We start from the raw sequence: 21,362 nt of genomic DNA, 5'->3' as shown, positions 1-21,362 counted from the left end.
ATCCATCCATCCATCTATCTATCTATCCCCTTGATATCCTTTGAAACTCTCAGGAGTACCACGTTATGGTTATATTAACCAATTCTGTATCAAATGGAAGGAGTTACTACAATTTACTCTGTGGCGACCCCTGAAGTTTTTAAACAGCACGTGCCACAAGAGGGGTGGTGTTTGCACAACATTTTTGAAAAATACCCCATTGTTAGTTAGACTCTCTGTTAAACTAACTTAGATTTATTATCATATAATATTTTTAACATAATTTAAACCATATGACTCATGACCAAACAGTTAATGCCCAAACAGTCTCTTAACTGTACCAACTCTTATTGTACGTTTATCATGGTCAAAATTAAATCACAGACAGTTTTATAGTTTATCTAATCTGCCAGCACGGTACAGCTCAGTTGCACTAACGAAGCTTTTAGATGTTAACCCTGACAGGTCGACTAGTAACGAGTTATCAGGCTCGGTGAACTCTAGCAACTGGAGCACAACAACTTTTATATAATAAACTATTTAAAAGATAAAATGTGTGAAACTTTAACGTACCATAAAACGGCATGTCCCATACTCAAATTTAATGTCTTTATTTTATTTATTAACATTGACTTTCACATAAAGGCAGAGAAGAATAGTGAACAAAAGTCACCAGGAACAAAAGAGCAGAAAAAAGTTTGCAAATACACATCCACGCGAGGGCGTTGTTTAATGTGTTAGTTGAGCGAAATTAAACTGCTTACACCTCGAATGTTTTTGTTAAAAACGGAATGAGTAGTATAATTCTAGAATCTCCACTTTCTACATTTTCAAAGCATGGTTGATGCTTGAACTGTCTCATTATCCATTAAAAGATTTTCGTTCGCAAAGTAAGTGCCCCTACCCAAAATCACAAGCCATTATCTGGGCAAGATCTTTTCTTTGCTTCCTCGCGCCAGGGTTTTGCCTTTATCTCGCCACTTTTACACACTGTCAGAAAGAGCACTTTTTGTATTTCCCGTATGAATAATTGAACTTAGTAATGTATGTCAAGCTAACAACATAATAGCTCCCAAAGTCGTGGAAGAAAACACAACTCCACAAGAGCCTCTGTCAAAGGTGTTGTTGTTCTCAATCACGTCCGCGTGTCGCCGTTAAATATGATGATTCAAATCCTTGAGATGATGCGAGCATCATCTTCGATCTGATACTCTCGCGTTCTCGGGAAACACACATAATACGCATCAGGTTTGATCATGTCTGCTGAGGTCGAAGAGTCAACACCCGCCCAAGCCCCTGCTCCAGCAGCAACCAAAACGAAGAAGGCATCGGCGAATAAGGCAAAACCTGCTGTAAATGCTTCTCCGTCTAAAAAGAAGAAAAAGAAGAAAAAGAGAAGAAGGCAACCAAGGCGAAGAAATCAAAATAGACTTTCTTTGAAAATAAATAATTATATTTTTTATATAGCTTCTTGGAAGATCCAGATTTAAAGGGATTCCGTTTTTATTTTTGATATGTTTTGATATTTCTGTTGACATTAGGTATGCTGTCATTTGAGGTTTGATGTCAATGTACTTAGAAATGGCTTCATGATAGAGACACACCCACTTTAGTTCCTGCACTTCAAGATGTCATGTTTTCCTGAAATGACACTTTTGTTTCTTTGCTGCACTAAACAGGACACTTGGTAGCTAACTAGACGAAGATGAACGCTTTGTGAATATAAACTAGAACAGTGCTTGTTTAAACAACAATCTCATATAAAATGTTACTGAACTGCAAAAGACAACATGTATGTCGAATAAACCTGATTTTATTATTATTCTTTTTAATAAAAATGACTGCACAACCTTCTTGACCTGTGTTTAATGTTGATGCATATATAGCAAGATTAATTATTCAGTTGAATTATTACCTTGAGCACAATGTTAATTACGGAGCCCCGCATATGAGATGCAGGAAAAAATATTAGGCTAAATCGTGTGCACGATTTACTAATTCGGTCCCTCAATGTACTAAAACGTGCAGACGATTACTATTGCGTTCCCTCGATTTACTCTTTCGTTCACTCGATTTATACATTTTGCAATAGTCTTTGCAATAGAACGCAATAGTAAATCGAGAGAACGCAAGAGTAATTGAAACTACATTTCTGGGATCTAATAATATGGAGATCTAAAGTTTTTTTTCTTAAACCCTTTGACAATTTATCTTCTAGTGAAGGACTGAGTTATCTACAGTTCCCCGTCAGTTTTTTAATCCCTGCTGAGCTCTTTAAAAACGACCATCTTGCAGAATGTGATTCTAAATTCGATACAACAATATTAGGTGGTAAAACAATTAAGAGAAAATTGTAGGCTACTGTATATATATATAATAAACAAAACAAGTTAAGGTTCTGCTACCGCTACAACCAACAAGAACTTCCTCTTCTACAACTCTTTGCACAAACGTCTGTATCGTAAAGTCTACAGTAAGCAATATTATCAGCGAATTAAGCACTTAATACAGGCATGTTAGCTTATTTCACTATTAATATATTTTTTTGACTAGAAACAGCAGGGGAAAAATAAATTCCGTATGAATTACACAGTCGTCGCCCCCTGCTTTGTGAAAAGTTGGTATCTTCCGATTAATGGCGTAGCTCGCGGAAGTCGCCCGGTGTTTGTACCACTTCCGTCTTTTGCTCCAGCGGGTACACAGAAATGGTAGGATTGCCTTTCAGCACTTCGGGAAAATACGAATTGTGTTTTGTTTGTGTAATCATTATTACATAAATGGCAATACTGTTGTAACGCAAGAGTGTGATTCCAGGTGTTTGTTTCTGCGTCGGCGCATAGTGCTAAACCACTAACGTTAGCTAACATCCCCACCCATGTTCCCTAGTCGCGAGATGACTTAAATTGATTTGACAGTTCAGTGTGTATTAACACTGGTAGCGCTTTGTAAATCATGGTTTTTGTATTATGGGCAAGACAACTCAAATTGACCTAATTTCATATTTAATCGACTGAAAAAAAAAAGATTAACAGACAGACCTTTTATTGTTAAATATACTAAGGTTAGTCTTGTGCTACACATTTTCCTTCTTCAGTATTATTACACCTTTGAATAAACGAGTGTATAAGAGCACATTCTGTCGAGATAGTTGCTGGTTAACGTTACTTCTGTGTTATTTGCTGTTTGGTTATGCACAACACAGATGAGTGAGTTTACAACATTTCTTAGGTGTTATCAGCTATTCAGTACAAATTAACCTGCTTTAGTTATGAAAATTATGTGTACATGCAACTGTGGTATAGAGTCTAGTTTTTTAGTGAGGTTTTTCTGAGCTCCAGGCAGCCCACATAATGCCAAACAAGGTCAGTGTTTTAAAAATGCATCCTCTTGCATGCAGGTTTGCACTTCCTCCATGTCTTGAGTCTAGTTCAGGAAGTCTCGTGTTTCAGACAATGCAGTCTATGAAGAGATTAATGATGTTTGCATGTTGACTGAGACACTGAATGTGTACAGGGTAGGTTTTTTGGTTTTGTTTGGAGGGCTTGTGTAGGACTGTCCCAAAAATTCCCCTGCAGGTTCAGGCGTGTTTGAAACAAACCGAGCTGAAGTTGTGAGCTGTTTGCCGAGTGCTTGCTTGCTGTAAGTTTGCAGATATGGTCATCCTGAGTACTGATTTAGTTTGTTTCGTTTTGTCAGACAGCGACTCTACGTCCGTACCTGAATGCGGTGCGTGCTACACTGCAGGCAGCTCTCTGTCTGGAAAACTTCTCCTCACAAGTGGTTGAAAGACACAACAAACCAGAGGTTGAAGTCCGGTAAGTGTGTGTCTGTGCTTGCATGTGTGTTATTTGTGTGTAAAAGCTGTATGATAGGTCAGTAGCCTATATTCACACATCTGACACATTCAAACTTCACTTTAAAACTTTAATATGTTTGCAATATGATTTAACATGGAGAAAAATTTTAATATACACATCCAAAAAAGTCTTGACCAGGTGCAAGATCAAAGGATAAATAAATGAAAAAAAAAATAGAAAAAGGATCTGCACACTGTTATGTTCCCTTTACTTAAAAAAGTAAAAAATAGCAACATTTCGGTCAATGACCTTCATCAGGCAAACACAGAAACTCAAACACTTCTACCAAAACATTGCTATTTTTAACTTTTTGAAATAAAGGGACCATAACAGTGTGCAGATCCTTTTTTTTATTTTTTGCAATATGATTTAGCCATAGATAGTTTGAAAGAGAATACAAACATAAGCTGCATTATACAGCCAAATCTGCAAATTCAGTACATTGTTCAAACTTTCATTTCAGCTTTTAAAGAAATAGTGGACATATGAGAATTTCGAGTGTTTTACTCATTAACATCTGGGGTTTACTTTAATTAGAAGTTTTTGGTTTACTCCTGGTGATCATTATTACATGCAGAATGTTTGTGTTTATTCTTTATTGTTTTTGTCTAATCGTCTCAACAGGAGCAGTAAGGAGTTGCTGCTTCAGCCTGTTGTAATCAGTAGGAACGAAAAAGAGAAGGTTCTAATAGAAGGTTCCATCAACTCTGTGCGAGTCAGTATTGCTGTCAAACAGGCAAGCAAGCACACTCGTCGTTTTACCCTAAACTCACTTTTGCTATCATTACTGAGATGGGTTTTAATGCTGAATACAGAAAATGCTACTAATAATACAAAAAGAGAAGTATTGTGGTGGAGAGGAGACAAGTGAGGGAGGCTGGTTTCAATCTGACTCATTAATATCAACACATGCAGTTCACTGAACACTGTAAACCAGTGGTTCTCAGCCAGAGTCCCACTTATTAGGGGCCTCAGTAAACTTCCAAGGGGCCGCTGGATTTAAATGAATAAATTATTATTAATATATTAAATTAATCCGGTGCTAAAGTATAATAATAAAAAAAAAACTCACAATCAATCAAGATGAATTTGTTTTTTATTAGTTTAATGTATCAAAATTTAAAAACAAGCAGTTATCTTATACCAAGAATATCTTAGCCTTTATTGGTGGAGGGCTCCTTCGAATGTTTTGATTGTGATTGTGGGCTCTTTAGGTCTCAAAGGTTGAGAACCACTTTGGTTAGCCAGCAGTTTGTGATTTTTGTTACAATAGAACAAGCTAAGGATCCAGTCTGATGGTTTGTTTCTGTCTTTACTGGTCTGTGATTGGACGACGCTCCTCATCTTGTCCATTGAAGGCTGATGAGATTGAAAAGATCCTGTGTCACAAGTTCATGCGCTTCATGATGATGAGAGCTGAGAACTTCTTCATCCTGCGAAGAAAAGCTGTGGAGGTGAGGGAGAGTGGAGGAATGTACTATTTTTAGTGTATTTTGATTTCTTGCTAACAGAAATCTTCATGTTTGTGAAATATCAATATGATATTTTAACAGTGAATAACCTTTGTTTCTTTTGTCAGGGATATGACATCAGTTTCCTAATCACTAACTTCCACACAGAACAAATGTACAAGCATAAGTTAGTGGACTTTGTCATCCATTTTATGGAGGAGATCGACAAGGAAATCAGCGAGATGAAACTGTCCGTCAACGCCAGGGCTCGCATAGTTGCAGAGGAGTTCCTCAAAAACGTGAGTGTCTCTGTAGTATGCTTTAATAAAAAGAAAATTTCTCTGTCACACAAACAACCTCTTACTCTATATTCTGTTCAGTTTTAGGAAATGTTCAGTACACCTTCTGCTGGCTGCAATACCTGTGTCACCTTGGTCGCCTGAAAAAAAAAGATGGAGATCTGTGGGGCCAGTGAGGAAGTAGTTAAGGTGCAATTTGATTCCTGGACCACCAGCAAGGGTGGAACAGCTGGAACCAGAGGGTGCCGCCTGTCACAGGAAGGAATTCAGAGTATTGCAGTATTGTAATTTAAGAGCAAAGTAATGGTTTTCACAGACAGGCGCGGTACTTCTTTTGTTGTTCCGTTTTATTCTTTGTTTGACTATTTGCCATACTATCCTTGCACTTTTTTTTTTTTTTTTTTTTTGCTAATGGCCTAATTTTGTTTTAAAAGTATTTTGTTTCTTCACACTCTGTAATTCCATTTGTGTATTCTGTCTCTCTTCATCTTATCCCAAATCTCTCTGTTATTGTTTAGTAGTAGTAAAGCGCTCATGACGTTGCAATATTCTGAATATGCCTCAGCTTTTCTTTGTTCTCATGAATATTAATGAGCATGTACTGTACATATTAAAAGGATAGACTCATTTTACCTCTGCCTTTCTTACAAACCTTAAAATCAGGGTGGGTCTATACAAATGAAACCTCATTGATACTCATGTGCACAAAGGAAAATGTTCAGTGTCCAATAATTTAAACAATTTGTTTTGTCAGTGTTTTTTTTTTTTTTTATATAAATATGTCCTGTGTTCAAATGACCATTTTTCATGTTTTGATATTTTAAAAAAACCTCACGCTGGTGCACATGGATCTTACAAACCATATCAGTCATGGCAAAATAATTATGACAAGGCTAAATAAATACCCTTCTGCTTGTATTGTGTTGTTTATTGTGGGAATGACAGGTGTTGGTTCAGTTACGTATTGTGGTAATTTTAGCTTCTGTACATTTTGAATGTTACAGTATGTACCATACAATGATGGCCCATATTTGGAGAACTTGGTAAATAAACATTTGATATGCAGCACCTTCATGATATTTGGGGAAAAAAGGCATTTCATATCGTCACAAGATATTGAAATGGTAGATACAATATAATCTATATAGACAAGGGAGAAGTTACCTATTTTTAGTTTTTTATCCCTACAACGGAGATCAGGTATCTGACTTTTCTTCTGTCACATGATTTGTAAAAACTACTATCTGTTAGTATTCTAATTAAAGTTGTAAAAAAAATTGCATTATTATAATTATTATATATATTTTTTTTGCCTGTATTTTGATTTATTTTAAATTTATTTAAAAATGAATGTTGTTTATTTATTGCCCAGACTTTGGGAGAATACGAAGCCCTTATTGATGTATATAATACAGATTATCATTTGACTAATATTTTGAATCGGAGTTGGCAATACTTCTAAGTACTGTCATTTAGTTTTATAGGTTTTCTCTTTTTGTAGTTATTAATTTAGGAATATATAGCAATCTCATGTTTTCACGACTTTTCCATCCTTTTAATAATTAAAATGAGATTATAAAAAAAAAAGTACTCAGATATCTGTTCTCCCTTCAGGCTGTTGTATATTTTGTGTTGTTTTCGAAGGGCAGCTGCTTGAGTGTATCTATATTTGTACTTAATCCTTATAAGACGATAATATGAAATATCATGTATCCCTTTTTATTGAGGAGATGAGCTCACCGTTGTGGGTAACCTCTTGAGAATTTTTACAGCACTTTCCCCTTTTACAGAACCCCTATCTTGTTTCCCATCCCAAGGAAACCCTGAGTGTAATTGGTATAAATCATTTGATCTCATGTTGAAATGGCATAAAATTCTTTGACAACCACAAGAGACGGGTTAAGAAATAAAGCTGGGAGGGATGGAGTTGCCCTTGTTTCACCATGTAAATACAGACCTTAAAAACAAACATACAACGAACGGTCAAATAATTCTTTTCAGATCACATAGGTGTAATAACTATTGTTATTATTAAAAATGCTTGCTATATCTAGTATTTAAATACTAGATAGAAAAATGCAAATGTTCATTTGCCGCAAATCTCATAACCCAAAGCAATATCTGAAATGAAGATGAAGAAATGGAATTAATACATTAGCAGCTTATGGTCGCGTTTACATCCTGTCTGTGTGCTCATGCATCATATTTCAAAATTGAAATTTCATGTCTTTTAACATATGTATGTTTGGAAGGAATTTGCAACAGTATACATGTGACATTTGCAAGCTCCCCCTCAGCTAAAGAGAGAAGTCCCACAGTGCCAGAGAACATTGTTAAGATTGAATTCACACAATTGACACCACTGAAGTGCTATATATTTTAATAGAGTGCATAATTTTTATTACAGAGCATCAAGGTTCTCACATGATTCTAATGTTATAGTTACATTAACTTTATATCATTTCCATTAAAAAATTAAAATATGGATGTTTACAAAGTTTTATGCTTTAATAACTTCTTTGATATGCAAACTTCTGGACTGCTTTGAAAACGTGGAAATATTGGAACCAAACTGCAATACTCTGTCCAAAATTACTTTAGATTTATCATCAGATAAAAATAAATTTCCAGAGAGAGATGCGGAGTTGAGGGCAGTCCAAACACCAAATAGAGAGAGAGAGTTTTGCTGACTGAACACATTGTGCTCTATAAAACAAGAAGTCGAGTGCGAAGCCATTGACTGGGGCTGACTTCAAGAAGGTGAGTCTAACTGAAAATGAAAAACAAAATTATAGTTAAAGATTTTTTTAAAATATTTATAAAGTTTATTACATTTATTCTGTGTGCATAATAATTCATCACAAATGTGCTTATAAAGGAATGTATTTTTAAATGTATATATATATATAATATATTTTATATATATATATATATATATATATATACAGATTTCTCACATCATTTGTTCAACTTCTACTGACTGGAGGCAAAAGGAGGTAAAAATCTACTAGGCTACACAACCTCATCAAACAATATTCATCATTTATATTATAGTGCAGTAATGTTTTGTATTACCACTTACTATTTCAATGATCAATATCCTGAATGTTATTGATGTTTGGTCTATTTGTCCAGTAAAGTGGCACCATGAGTGGGGATGCAGAAATGGAATGTTTTGGCCCGGCGGCCATTTACCTCCGGAAGCCCGAGAGGGAGAGAATTGAGGCTCAGAACACACCGTTTGATGCCAAGACAGCATACTTTGTGACAGAACAAAAGGAGATGTACCTCAAAGGGGTGCTAGTCAGCAAAGAGGGTGGCAAAGCCACTGTCAAAACGCTGTGTGGCAAAGTAAGTTTACATCTAGAGTAACAACCAAGTAACAATATAAATAAATAAGGTACTGCAAGTTCAAAATATAGTTTTTCTGAGCCTAGTATTTTTAGTTTTCATATTAAATACTCTCTTATTTATCATTTGCCTTGTTTTTCACCTCAAAAAGACCATCACAGTGAAGGAAGATGAAATCTTTCCAATGAATCCCCCCAAGTTCGATAAGATAGAGGACATGGCCATGATGACCCACCTCAGTGAGCCCACTGTGCTGTACAACCTCAAAGAGCGTTATGCAGCATGGATGATCTACGTATGTAACGAAAATGAACAGTACTTCATCCTTCAAATACAATATGATGTCTTATTTAAGCTAACATTTTAATTTGCAGACCTATTCCGGGTTGTTCTGTGTCACTGTGAACCCCTATAAGTGGCTCCCAGTGTATGATTCTGCAGTTGTGGCAGCCTACAGAGGCAAAAAAAGAGTTGAAGCCCCACCTCACATCTTCTCCATCTCTGACAACGCCTATCAGTTCATGCTCACTGGTAAAAACTTGTGGAAGAAAATATTTAAGATTTTTTTTTCTTTATTCTTTGTTGGGTAAAATGAAATGTCTCTCTGCTCTCCGCAGATCGTGAGAATCAGTCTATCTTGATCACGTGAGTATTTTTCAGAGTTTGGAGTACTTTTATCTTTCAGTTAAATAAAGAAATAAAATAAGAGAAATTGGCTCGACTTTATGTTGCATTATTGTAATTTCAGTGGAGAATCTGGTGCAGGAAAGACTGTGAACACCAAACGTGTCATCCAGTACTTTGCGACAATCGCTGTATCATCTGGACAGAAGAAAGCAGAGCCCGTCCCGGGAAAAATGCAGGTATTTGAAATATTTATTTTGATAATATCTGATACTTATATCCTTTTGATTAATGATATGGTCAGGGAATTAATCAAATGGATGTTCTTTAAGGCATATGCATGCATATAGCTACTAATCCTTCATTTCAAGAGGACAGCAAAGTACTTGACAGCATCATTAAAGATATTCTGTACACATCAGGGGTCGCTGGAAGATCAAATCATTGCAGCCAACCCCTTGCTGGAAGCCTATGGAAATGCCAAGACTGTGAGGAATGACAACTCCTCCCGCTTTGTGAGTACTATAGTCTATAGAGCAAATTCTGTGTTTTGTAGCTAAATAAACACAACCTGCTTTGCAAAGATAAACTCGACTTTCAAACAAACGCAAAGTAATTTGCAAGTACAAAACTCTTATTCGAGAGAAACTGCAGAGGTATGGACAGATATATATATATATATATATATATATATATATATATAGGCTATTGTGTGTTATAACTTTTTATGAGGAAACTTGAATTGATTTTCTCACAAATGCATGCAGGCATATTTTCTAACAAATGCAAATTAACTTTCTTTTCCAAAAACAGCAGATGTCGCTGTCGGCCAATTTACGCTAGTCTCCCGAGACCCGAAACACCTGCCCACTGCCGTGCTCTACTAAGCGTTTTGATTCTGTAAATGAAAACTGTTGTCTAATCAATCTTGCATCTGGTAAAATCTCCAGGGTAAATTCATCCGAATTCATTTTGGCACCACTGGAAAACTGGCATCAGCTGATATTGAAACTTGTGAGTTCTTCATTCTTTTAGATTTCAGTTGATTATGCACATTCCTTTTATCCCTCTGACAATTACGGTATTGATCCATAGATCTGCTGGAAAAGTCCAGAGTAACTTTCCAGTTGTCTGCTGAGAGGAGCTACCACATCTTCTACCAGCTTTGCACTGGCCATAAGCCAGAACTGCTGGGTAAGAAACTGTACATTATTGCATTAGGATCAAATGTGCATGTAATACTTTTAATTTAATAAAGACTGCAAGAACGGATAATGTCAGCATTAAATTATTATATTTGTGCAACAGCATTAAGTTTTTCTTTCTTGTCATATTCCTCTTGTAGAGGCTCTTCTAATCACCACAAACCCATACGACTATCCCATGATCAGTCAGGGTGAGATCACAGTCAAGAGTATCAATGATGTGGAAGAGTTCATTGCAACGGATGTAAGTGGAGTCAAATGTCTGAGCACTTAACATTTGATACATAATCTTATACACTGCATATCTCTGATACACTATGTGAAATATGTTATAGTAAGGGTAAATACATTTGATTGTTTCTGACTTGCAGACAGCCATTGATATCCTGGGCTTTACTGCTGAGGAGAAAATAGGCATCTACAAGCTGACAGGAGCTGTGATGCATCATGGGAACATGAAGTTCAAGCAGAAGCAGAGGGAGGAGCAGGCTGAGCCTGATGGAACTGAGGGTGTGACTTAAAATTTAGCTATAAAAGCATGCATATATGGTTGCAGTATGAATACATACAAATAATTGACTTACAATTTATTTTATATTTTTCAGTGGCTGATAAAATCGCTTACCTCTTGGGTCTTAACTCTGCTGACATGCTGAAGGCTTTGTGTTACCCCAGAGTGAAGGTCGGGAATGAATTTGTGACCAAAGGTCAAACTGTTCCTCAGGTGTGTCCACTTAAAAAATTTATAATTAATGATTGCATCACTAAATATTTATGAATATGCAGTTTTTGTTTTGCTTTTTAATGAAATGGTATTAAATGGCATTCTTTTTTTCTAAATTAGGTAAATAATGCAACCATGGCTCTGTGCAAATCGATCTATGAGAAAATGTTCTTGTGGATGGTTGTCCGAATCAATGAGATGCTGGACACCAAACAGCCAAGGCAGTTCTTCATCGGAGTGCTTGACATTGCTGGGTTTGAAATCTTTGATGTAAGTTAATAACATAAAAAATATGAATCCGTAGTTTTAGCTTCTTGGTTCTGACACTGAAATATTTTATGTTCTCTACAGTTCAACAGCCTGGAGCAGCTGTGCATTAATTTCACAAATGAGAAACTGCAACAGTTTTTCAACCACCACATGTTTGTGCTGGAACAAGAGGAATACAAGAAAGAAGGCATCGAGTGGGAGTTCATTGACTTCGGTATGGACTTGGCTGCCTGCATTGAGCTTATTGAAAAGGTAACAAATTTCAACTTTAGGACATGATGTTTTTATTTTTAAGCATTAGTGCTTTGGTCTGATTCATTTTCTCATCTCAAGGAAATGTGCTCTTTCTTGCAGCCAATGGGTATTTTCTCCATCCTTGAGGAGGAGTGTATGTTCCCTAAGGCAACAGACACAACCTTTAAGAACAAGCTGCATGACCAGCATCTTGGTAAAAATGCATGCTTCCAGAAGCCCAAACCTGCCAAAGGCAAGGCCGAGGCCCACTTCTCCTTGGTGCACTATGCTGGAACTGTGGATTACAACATCGTAGGCTGGCTGGATAAGAACAAGGACCCTCTGAATGACTCAGTGGTTCAGCTGTACCAGAAGTCTTCAGTGAAACTGCTGGCTCACCTGTATGCTGCTCATGCTTCTGCTGAAGGTCTGCAAAACTTCAATACATATATCTAAGAGTATTAATATTCTGCAGGGTTTATTTTTTTAAATAAATGTATTATGATATTTACACATTATATTTGTATTATTTATTATACTGTACAGAGGCAGGAGGCAAAAAGGGCAAGAAAAAAGGTGGTTCTTTCCAGACAGTGTCTGCACTGTTTAGGGTAAGTTTACCATGTTAAATATGTGTTCATGTTATATGATTATAAAACTGCTAATATGATTAATATATATGTATTTGTACACTGGTCAAACATTTCAAAATATTTTGGATAAAATTCTACAGGAGAACTTGGGTAAGCTGATGACCAACTTGAGGAGCACACATCCCCATTTTGTACGCTGTCTGATTCCAAATGAATCAAAAACCCCTGGTTGGTATTGTTATTTTTTCCAATAATAAATAGTGCTTAGTATAACAATATCACCGTTGTTTAGCTGTCATAAAAAGACTCAGAATCCTATTTAAAACATAATATTTCCTATATCCTATTTAAGAATGTTTTAAGATTAAAATCCCTCTACCTATTTTTCCAGGTCTTATGGAGAACTTTCTGGTCATCCATCAGTTGCGCTGTAATGGCGTATTAGAGGGAATCAGAATTTGCAGAAAGGGTTTCCCAAGCAGAATCCTCTATGGTGACTTCAAGCAGAGGTATCTCACATACATGCCACATATGAATAACATGCTCATTTAAGGGTAAGGGTACTTCAGATGAAAATTTAACTGAAATGTAATGAAATCACTTCTGTTTCAGGTACAAAGTATTGAATGCTAGTGTCATCCCTGAGGGTCAGTTCATTGACAATAAGAAGGCTTCAGAGAAGCTTCTTGGCTCCATTGATGTGGATCATACCCAGTACAAGTTTGGACACACCAAGGTACACAGTATCAAACCATATCTTGCAACTTATTTTCTAAATATTAGATAATAGTGCATAATTGCTGAATCACTTATTTGTGATAGGTGTTCTTCAAAGCTGGGCTTCTGGGTACCCTTGAGGAGATGCGAGATGAAAAACTAGCTGAGCTGGTTACCATGACTCAGGCTCTTTGTCGTGGATATGTTATGAGGAGAGAATTTGTCAAAATGATGGAGAGGAGGTATGGTTTTGCATAAAATAGTAAATGGATAAGATAGTAACTTAATGCTTACACACAGTCTCTGGACATTTCTTCTGATTCTATGATCCAGAGAGTCCATCTACTCCATCCAGTACAACATCCGCTCATTCATGAATGTGAAACACTGGCCATGGATGAAGCTGTATTTTAAGATCAAGCCTCTGCTCAAGAGTGCAGAGACTGAGAAGGAAATGGCAGCCATGAAAGAGAATTTTGAAAAAATGAAGGAGGATCTAGCAAAGGCACTTGCCAAGAAGAAGGAGCTGGAGGAGAAGATGGTTTCCCTGCTGCAGGAGAAAAATGACCTGCAGTTGCAAGTGGCATCTGTGAGTTTTTCAGCAGCATTCATCAATTTGTCTTTATAACATCACAAGTTCACAGCTAAAATTCAAATCAAATGATGCTCTAATCAACAGGAAACAGAGAACCTTTCTGATGCTGAGGAGAGATGCGAAGGACTAATCAAAAGCAAGATCCAGCTGGAGGGGAAACTCAAAGAGACAAATGAAAGATTGGAGGATGAGGAAGAAATCAATGCTGAACTGACAGCCAAGAAGAGAAAACTAGAGGATGAGTGCTCTGAGCTGAAGAAAGACATTGATGATTTAGAGCTTACCTTAGCCAAAGTGGAGAAGGAGAAACATGCCACCGAGAACAAGGTTTACTGTCTTAATTCATATTACCCATCAGTTATCTGACCTGATCTGACTCTAACAGTTTCACTAAATTTCTATATTAGGTGAAAAATCTTACAGAAGAGATGGCCTCACTGGATGAAAGCATTGCAAAGTTATCAAAAGAGAAGAAAGCCCTCCAAGAGGCACATCAGCAAACTTTGGATGATCTGCAGGCAGAGGAGGACAAAGTCAATACTCTGACAAAGGCCAAAACCAAACTTGAACAACAAGTGGATGATGTAAGTTACAATAGTTGCTGCAATATATTGGTTGATTTGATTAATTTTAGATGCCTTTCAGAACAACCAATATTGGAATCTTGCTTGATAGCTTGAAGGTTCTCTGGAGCAAGAAAGGAAACTCCGTATGGACCTGGAGAGGGCCAAGAGAAAGCTTGAGGGTGACCTGAAACTAGCTCAAGAATCCATAATGGACCTGGAGAATGACAAGCAACAATCAGACGAGAAGATAAAGAAGTAAAGACTTTAACTTCTATTTGGAATGTTTTGAAGAGAATAATATTTGTGATGGTATATGTCATCCAGATAGTTGTCTGTTACAACTATTTCCCACAGGAAGGACTTTGAGATAAGCCAACTTCTAAGTAAGATTGAGGATGAACAGTCTATTAGTACTCAGCATCAAAAGAAGATCAAGGAACTCCAGGTGATCTCTCAATGAATAACGCTAGGAACACTGGTCATGTAATCTGGTTCAAGTAAGTGTGATCTTCATCATTACCACTGTTTATTTCAGGCTCGTATTGAGGAGCTGGAGGAAGAAATTGAGGCAGAACGCGCTGCTCGTGCTAAGGTCGAGAAGCAGAGGTCTGATCTCTCCAGGGAACTTGAGGAGATCAGCGAGAGGCTGGAAGAAGCAGGAGGTGCCACTGCTGCACAGATTGAGATGAATAAAAAACGTGAGGCTGAGTTCCAGAAACTACGCCGTGATCTGGAGGAGTCCACCTTGCAGCACGAAGCGACGGCTGCAGCACTCCGCAAGAAGCAGGCTGACACTGTGGCAGAGCTGGGAGAACAGATTGACAACCTCCAGCGTGTGAAACAGAAGCTGGAAAAAGAAAAGAGTGAATACAAAATGGAGATTGATGACCTGTCAAGCAATATGGAGGCTGTTGCCAAATCAAAGGCACGAGAACTTCTTTTCCTGAATATTGCGTTTTTAATATAAGAGTCATATTCATAGCAATTTTTCTTTTCAGGGTAACTTGGAGAAGGTATGCCGTACTCTTGAAGATCAACTAAGTGAAATTAAAACCAAAAATGATGAAACAATCCGTCAACTAAATGAGATAAGTACACAAAAAGCAAGACTGGCTACTGAGAATGGTACGTTTGAGGACAAAGCCACACTTCAAACTCCAAATTTAAGGTTTTGCCTACATTTTCAAGGATTCATGGAATTGTTCTTTCTTTTAAAAGGTGAATTTAGTCGTCTGCTAGAGGAAAAAGAAGCTCTTGTTTCTCAGTTGACTCGAGGCAAGCAAGCTTTCACTCAGCAGATTGAGGAGCTTAAGAGACACATTGAGGAAGAAACCAAGGTAATTGTTTACTATTTTGGTAACACGTCTTGTAGCAACATTAGCGAATAATGCTTTGTTTGTTGCTTTTCAGGCCAAAAATGCCCTGGCTCATGCTGTCCAGTCAGCACGACATGACTGTGATCTGCTCAGAGAGCAGTACGAGGAGGAACAGGAAGCCAAATCTGAGCTCCAGCGTGGCATGTCAAAGGCCAATAGTGAAGTAGCTCAATGGAGATCCAAATATGAGACCGATGCCATTCAGCGTACTGAAGAGCTTGAGGAAGCAAAGTAAGTAAAACCCGTTTAAACAGTAAATAAAGTAGAAACAATGACTAACATTTCATTGTTGCTTGTAGGAAAAAGCTTGCTCAGCGTTTACAGGATGCTGAAGAGTCCATTGAGGCTGTGAACTCAAAGTGTGCCTCTCTGGAAAAAACCAAGCAGCGACTGCAAAATGAAGTTGAGGATCTCATGATTGATGTGGAGAGAGCTAATGCTCTTGCTGCCAATCTTGACAAGAAGCAGCGGAACTTTGACAAGGTACAGGATGTATTACTTGTTCCTGAATTGTTGTACAACAACATAAGGTCTTTGCTCACAAATTTAATTGTCTTTTTCAAAGGTTCTGGCAGAGTGGAAGCAAAAGTATGAGGAAAACCAAGCAGAACTGGAAGGAGCTCAAAAAGAGGCCCGTTCTCTTAGTACAGAGCTTTTTAAGATGAAGAACTCCTATGAAGAAGCCCTAGACCATCTGGAGACCCTCAAGAGGGAGAACAAAAACCTTCAACGTAAGATTTTTCCACAAATACAAAGGGCAGATGATAGACCATTTCCATGCTTGCATGTGAATACTCTGGTTTTTATATTATTTAGAGGAAATCTCTGACTTGACCGAACAAATTGGAGAGACTGGGAAAACCATTCATGAGCTGGAGAAAGCCAAGAAGACAGTCGAAACCGAGAAAACTGAAATCCAGGTCGCTCTTGAGGAAGCTGAGGTAAGCTGAAATGTTTTTGAAGAACCACTATAATACTTACCAAAACTGCTTTTTTGTAATGTTAACTGATTATTGCTCTTTACTGGTCAACAGGGAACCCTGGAACATGAGGAATCTAAGATTCTTCGTATCCAGCTTGAGCTAAGCCAAGTGAAAGGGGAGATCGATCGTAAATTGGCTGAGAAAGATGAGGAAATGGAACAGATCAAAAGAAATAGTCAAAGAGTGATTGATTCCATGCAGAGCACTCTAGACTCTGAGATCAGGAGCAGAAATGAAGCCCTAAGAGTCAAGAAGAAGATGGAAGGAGACCTCAATGAGATGGAGATTCAGCTGAACCATGCAAATCGCCAGGCGGCAGAAGCTCAGAAACAGCTCAGGAATGTCCAAGGACAGCTCAAGGTAAAATTGTGGAGCTCTTCTTCAAGTTCCAGTTATCCTCAGCTTGAAGTTGAACATCATACTCTTCGATAATTATTCCACTGAAACAAGTTATTCATATTTTAATAGGATGCCCAACTGCACCTTGATGATGCACTGAGGGGTCAAGAGGACCTGAAAGAGCAGGTTGCTATGGTTGAACGCAGGAACAACCTGATGCAGGCTGAGATTGAGGAGCTGAGATCTGCTCTGGAGCAGACAGAGAGAGCTCGCAAAGTAGCTGAGCAGGAACTGGTGGATGCCAGTGAGCGTGTAGGACTTCTACACTCCCAGGTTTGTTTTCAAGTGTTTACAATTTAATTCATCTGAACTCTTAGACAGAATCATCAGTGGTAAACCATGTAACTCTCCAATATACAGAACACCAGTCTCATCAACACCAAAAAGAAGCTTGAGGCCGATTTAGTTCAAATCCAAGGTGAAGTGGATGATGCTGTCCAGGAGGCACGAAATGCAGAGGAGAAGGCTAAGAAAGCTATTACTGATGTGAGTACCTATTTATATGACACGTTCTATATGACCACATTTTCATCCAGTCAAATCCAATTAAATACATCTAGTGAACACTGAAAAAGAGCTGTAGTCATGTCATGTATGATTGCAGGCTGCCATGATGGCAGAAGAGCTGAAGAAAGAGCAGGATACGAGTGCTCATCTTGAGAGGATGAAGAAGAACCTGGAAGTTACAGTCAAAGACCTGCAGCACCGTCTGGATGAGGCTGAGAGTTTGGCCATGAAGGGAGGAAAGAAGCAGCTCCAGAAACTGGAAGCTAGGGTACTTTTTGTGCAATTTGTAAGAAGGCTATGAAATCTAAGGGGTACACCAGAATTGTTGCATCCATTTTTTCTATTTCCTAGGTTCGCGAACTGGAGAATGAGGTTGAGGCTGAGCAGAGAAAAAGTGCCGAAGCAGTTAAAGGAGTTCGGAAGTATGAGAGAAGAGTGAAGGAACTCACTTACCAGGTAGATAATTTAACTGAACTTCTGAGAAGGAATGGTTTGTCAACAGAGCAACATTTGTTACAATGTCTTTTTAACAGACTGAAGAGGATAAGAAGAATGTAACCAGACTGCAGGATCTGGTGGACAAACTGCAGTTGAAAGTGAAGTCCTATAAGAGACAAGCTGAGGAATCTGTAAGTACAGTATTATATGGTCATATTTCATCATAATTAAGACATCATCATGTTGTTTGACAATTTAATAAACTCGATTCCTTGGTAATCTCATCACAGGAGGAACAGGCCAGCACTCACCTTGCAAGGTACAGGAAGGTACAGCATGAGATGGAGGAAGCTCAGGAGAGAGCTGACATCGCTGAGTCCCAGGTCAACAAGCTCAGGGCAAAAAGCCGTGACATTGGAAAGGTATTTTAAAAGAAAGTAATTTATTGAAAATGTTTAAATATACACATTCTAACCTCAAAAGTCCAGAATATTTGACTTTTATTCATTTATTTATTCATTTTGCTTCTGCAGGGAAAAGAGGTTGCAGAGTAAATATCACCTTTCAAGAAGAGTCAGCAATAAACAATCATATAATATGAATTTGTGCTATGTCTGAGTCATGTGGTCAATAAAGTTGCCCACCAACCAACAATGGCTGCAATGTTTTCTTTTATTTAAAAATTTGACTTGCTCTCTTCATTTCATGGATGACACAAAAACTGCTTAATCTTTAATACAAATTATAGCTTCTTACAAGGTTTAAAGTATCCATATTAATAAGAAACTATGGTTACTTGGTAAATTGTGTGAAGGTGATGTGGCCTTTGTTTACACAGAACTGTAGTCCACAAGTCCATAGTAGGAGTGTCCTATTTGTCCTTTTTAACAAGTTCCACTTTGGGGATGTGATGCAACCTCAATGAATTTTGTAAAGTCTAAAATGGTGCACATTGGATTATAACCAAATAAATGACTATTAATCAGCCTACATGGTGCTCTGTCACTCAGAGTTTTCCCTTTTTTGAACTAATGCCACATTGGATAGCAGTCTCGTGTGAAATCCAAAGGGTGTCCAAGTTGTATCAGCTAACCAACCTCTTGTCATTTTAAGACTGGACCACTGCAGTTGGCTGTGGGCTAATCTTCTAGATAGAAGATGATTCACAATAAAATGGCACACCTACTTCTCCCAATCCATGTGACTCTGGAATAACATACTTCAACATGCTCCTACAGGTCTGTTGCCTTCTGTCCTCATACCCTTTCTCTGCTTCTCTGTGGTGAAACCTCCACCTGAAAACTGGTTGAAGAAACAGTTCATCCATGTGCATTTACCTAAACCGTAACCAAAAACATAAGACACTTCCCATTTACTATATATCTGTGCCACTCCAGTTTACTCTTTTATTGTTTGCTCCAGTATGAGAAATTATGCAAACTGGTTTAAAATCATGGCAAAATTATTAATTATAAATAGAAATATATTATACTGAATACCACCTTATTGCTTACTAGTTACCTCAGAATCTTGCTAAAGTAAGTCTTAAAATGTATTATATTGACCCTTTAGATTCATACATGTAAAATCAGCTGTAGACTCATTGGCCTCACATGTTAAAATGAGAACCTTTACAAACTCCTCATCTTGTTATGAATAATATGCAAATTTGGATGCAGCTCCCCATGTTTTGAACTGGTGGTGGCTCAGAACTGATGCACCATTACATGAAATATATATTTATATATACACCTCCCTTTACAAATCTATAGAAGGTTAATTCCATGTTTAAGATATTTTATGTAAGGGGAGCTAAGACTAACTAGATAAATTAGTTTACTTTAAATTAAGTTTGTTCAGCTCACTAAATATGATTTTCAGGTTCACTATATTGCTGCTTCTTAACGTTACATTTAAGAATTATCCCTCATGATAAAAACAGCATCAGGACCTTACCTTTTTATCCCTCAGGTCCTCATTCTGCCATGGTTTGAACCAATGTTTTAGAGAACCACACACTGTGAGTTAACACAAAAGTTAATAGCTCCCCAAACAAAGTCTGTGCAAAATCATGAAACTGCGAAAAAAATATCAAATAAATAAATGTTATGACAATGTTTACTTATCTGTGGTTGTACTCAGAAGGGATCCCAGCTGCATCCACCGAGAGAGAGAGACTTTATAATCAGCAGATCTTTGCGTGCTTAATAGTGTAAATGCGGCATCATACTCACACATTGAACAATAAAGCAAAGACTCTACAAACTCATTTGTCTTTCATCACGAGAAGCAAAGATGCTGTATTATATTTCAAAGTCCTAAAATAAGAAGCCGCAATGACTTTAAACTATGATACAACTGTCTCATCCAAGAACCGTTGTTCCATCCCACAATCTCTAATGGTGCACACTTGCAGGCTCTTGACAGACACTAAAACACTTGGATTTTGTTTTGTAATGTAATGCAGGAAGTTCAAGTCACAATAAATCCCCTGAGCCTGCTGCCATTTGGTGGGTCAAGATGGCACTGGTGTCTATATTTGTATTTTGTCCAAATATGAATGTAGTGTTATGGGTGGGTGATCAAGTTTCACATTTTTATTAAATGGATCCCATTATATCTCAAGAGTAACTCCCCCACAATTTTTAAAGCTTTCTGCTCTTTGCCAGTATGGGATCACCTTTCCAGTGGAAAGACTGACCTTAAGTCTCACAAAGCCCACTTTAAATCAAATCTCATATTACACAAAGCCAACCAGAGGAGGACTGTCAGATTAAAGAGGTCTGGATCCACAGATCTGGATGAAATGGCATCCTGTTTGACGTATTCATTAGAAAATGTTACCTGTGTGAAATCACATATACATACATGTCCAATGATTTATACATGATATATGTCTATTTCAAGTCTTAAAAGTGTATAAAAGAGCATGCACACATTCTTCAAGCACTCTCAGTGTGGAAAGGCACAGCTATTAGCACACAATGACTCAAGTTGGCCTGTTGACATCACAGATTTTGTCATCACCTTGGACTTTGTTTAATCCCCAAGAAAGGCCTGGAGAGCCTCAGCTGTTCTTAACAAGGAAAGGCATGATCTTTTGGCCTCCCTGCTTGTTTCTTGAAGGGACAGAAGTATACCAATTTGATTTCTTTGTAACACGGCAAATTTGTAAGGCTCGTGCAACTTTACAC

At 37.6% G+C, this 21,362-nt stretch overlaps 2 protein-coding genes across 3 annotated transcripts; both read left to right on the top strand.

Moving 5' to 3' along the window:
- Positions 1–2,582: 2,582 nt before the first annotated feature.
- Positions 2,583–6,504, top strand: LOC113095027 (actin-related protein 2/3 complex subunit 4-like). Its single transcript, XM_026260645.1, has 6 exons — positions 2,583–2,687; positions 3,676–3,794; positions 4,461–4,572; positions 5,195–5,290; positions 5,416–5,586; positions 5,668–6,504. Exons 1-6 carry the CDS (start codon positions 2,685–2,687, stop codon positions 5,671–5,673), a joined length of 507 nt encoding a protein of 168 aa, XP_026116430.1. The 5' UTR covers positions 2,583–2,684; the 3' UTR covers positions 5,674–6,504.
- Positions 6,505–8,294: 1,790 nt separating this feature from the next.
- LOC113094704 (myosin heavy chain, fast skeletal muscle) lies at positions 8,295–18,822 on the top strand. Of its 2 annotated transcripts, XM_026260328.1 has the most exons (41): positions 8,295–8,346; positions 8,535–8,582; positions 8,722–8,937; positions 9,089–9,232; positions 9,312–9,468; positions 9,555–9,582; positions 9,686–9,800; positions 9,984–10,076; positions 10,512–10,575; positions 10,657–10,755; positions 10,907–11,010; positions 11,138–11,276; positions 11,372–11,490; positions 11,611–11,760; positions 11,842–12,012; positions 12,115–12,421; positions 12,541–12,605; positions 12,728–12,815; positions 12,979–13,096; positions 13,200–13,323; positions 13,410–13,546; positions 13,638–13,893; positions 13,984–14,226; positions 14,307–14,483; positions 14,575–14,720; positions 14,820–14,910; positions 15,001–15,390; positions 15,464–15,590; positions 15,684–15,802; positions 15,876–16,072; positions 16,141–16,324; positions 16,407–16,572; positions 16,658–16,782; positions 16,876–17,184; positions 17,293–17,496; positions 17,584–17,709; positions 17,828–17,998; positions 18,082–18,186; positions 18,264–18,359; positions 18,459–18,590; positions 18,702–18,722. In XM_026260328.1, the coding sequence occupies exons 3-41, from the start codon at positions 8,734–8,736 to the stop codon at positions 18,720–18,722; spliced, it is 5,811 nt and encodes a 1,936-aa protein (XP_026116113.1). In that variant the 5' UTR covers positions 8,295–8,346; positions 8,535–8,582; positions 8,722–8,733. The 2 variants fall into 2 exon arrangements, with proteins under 2 accessions (XP_026116113.1, XP_026116105.1); XM_026260320.1 differs by lacking the exons at positions 8,295–8,346; positions 8,535–8,582 and having other exon boundaries at positions 8,734–8,937; positions 18,702–18,822.
- Positions 18,823–21,362: the final 2,540 nt, after the last annotated feature.

This window comes from Carassius auratus, chromosome 6, assembly GCF_003368295.1.
Source record: "Carassius auratus strain Wakin chromosome 6, ASM336829v1, whole genome shotgun sequence".
In the NCBI taxonomy this organism is placed as follows: Eukaryota; Metazoa; Chordata; class Actinopteri; order Cypriniformes; family Cyprinidae; genus Carassius; species Carassius auratus.
Note: the sequence above shows the minus strand (reverse complement) of the source record. Positions and strands in the feature narration are given on the sequence as shown.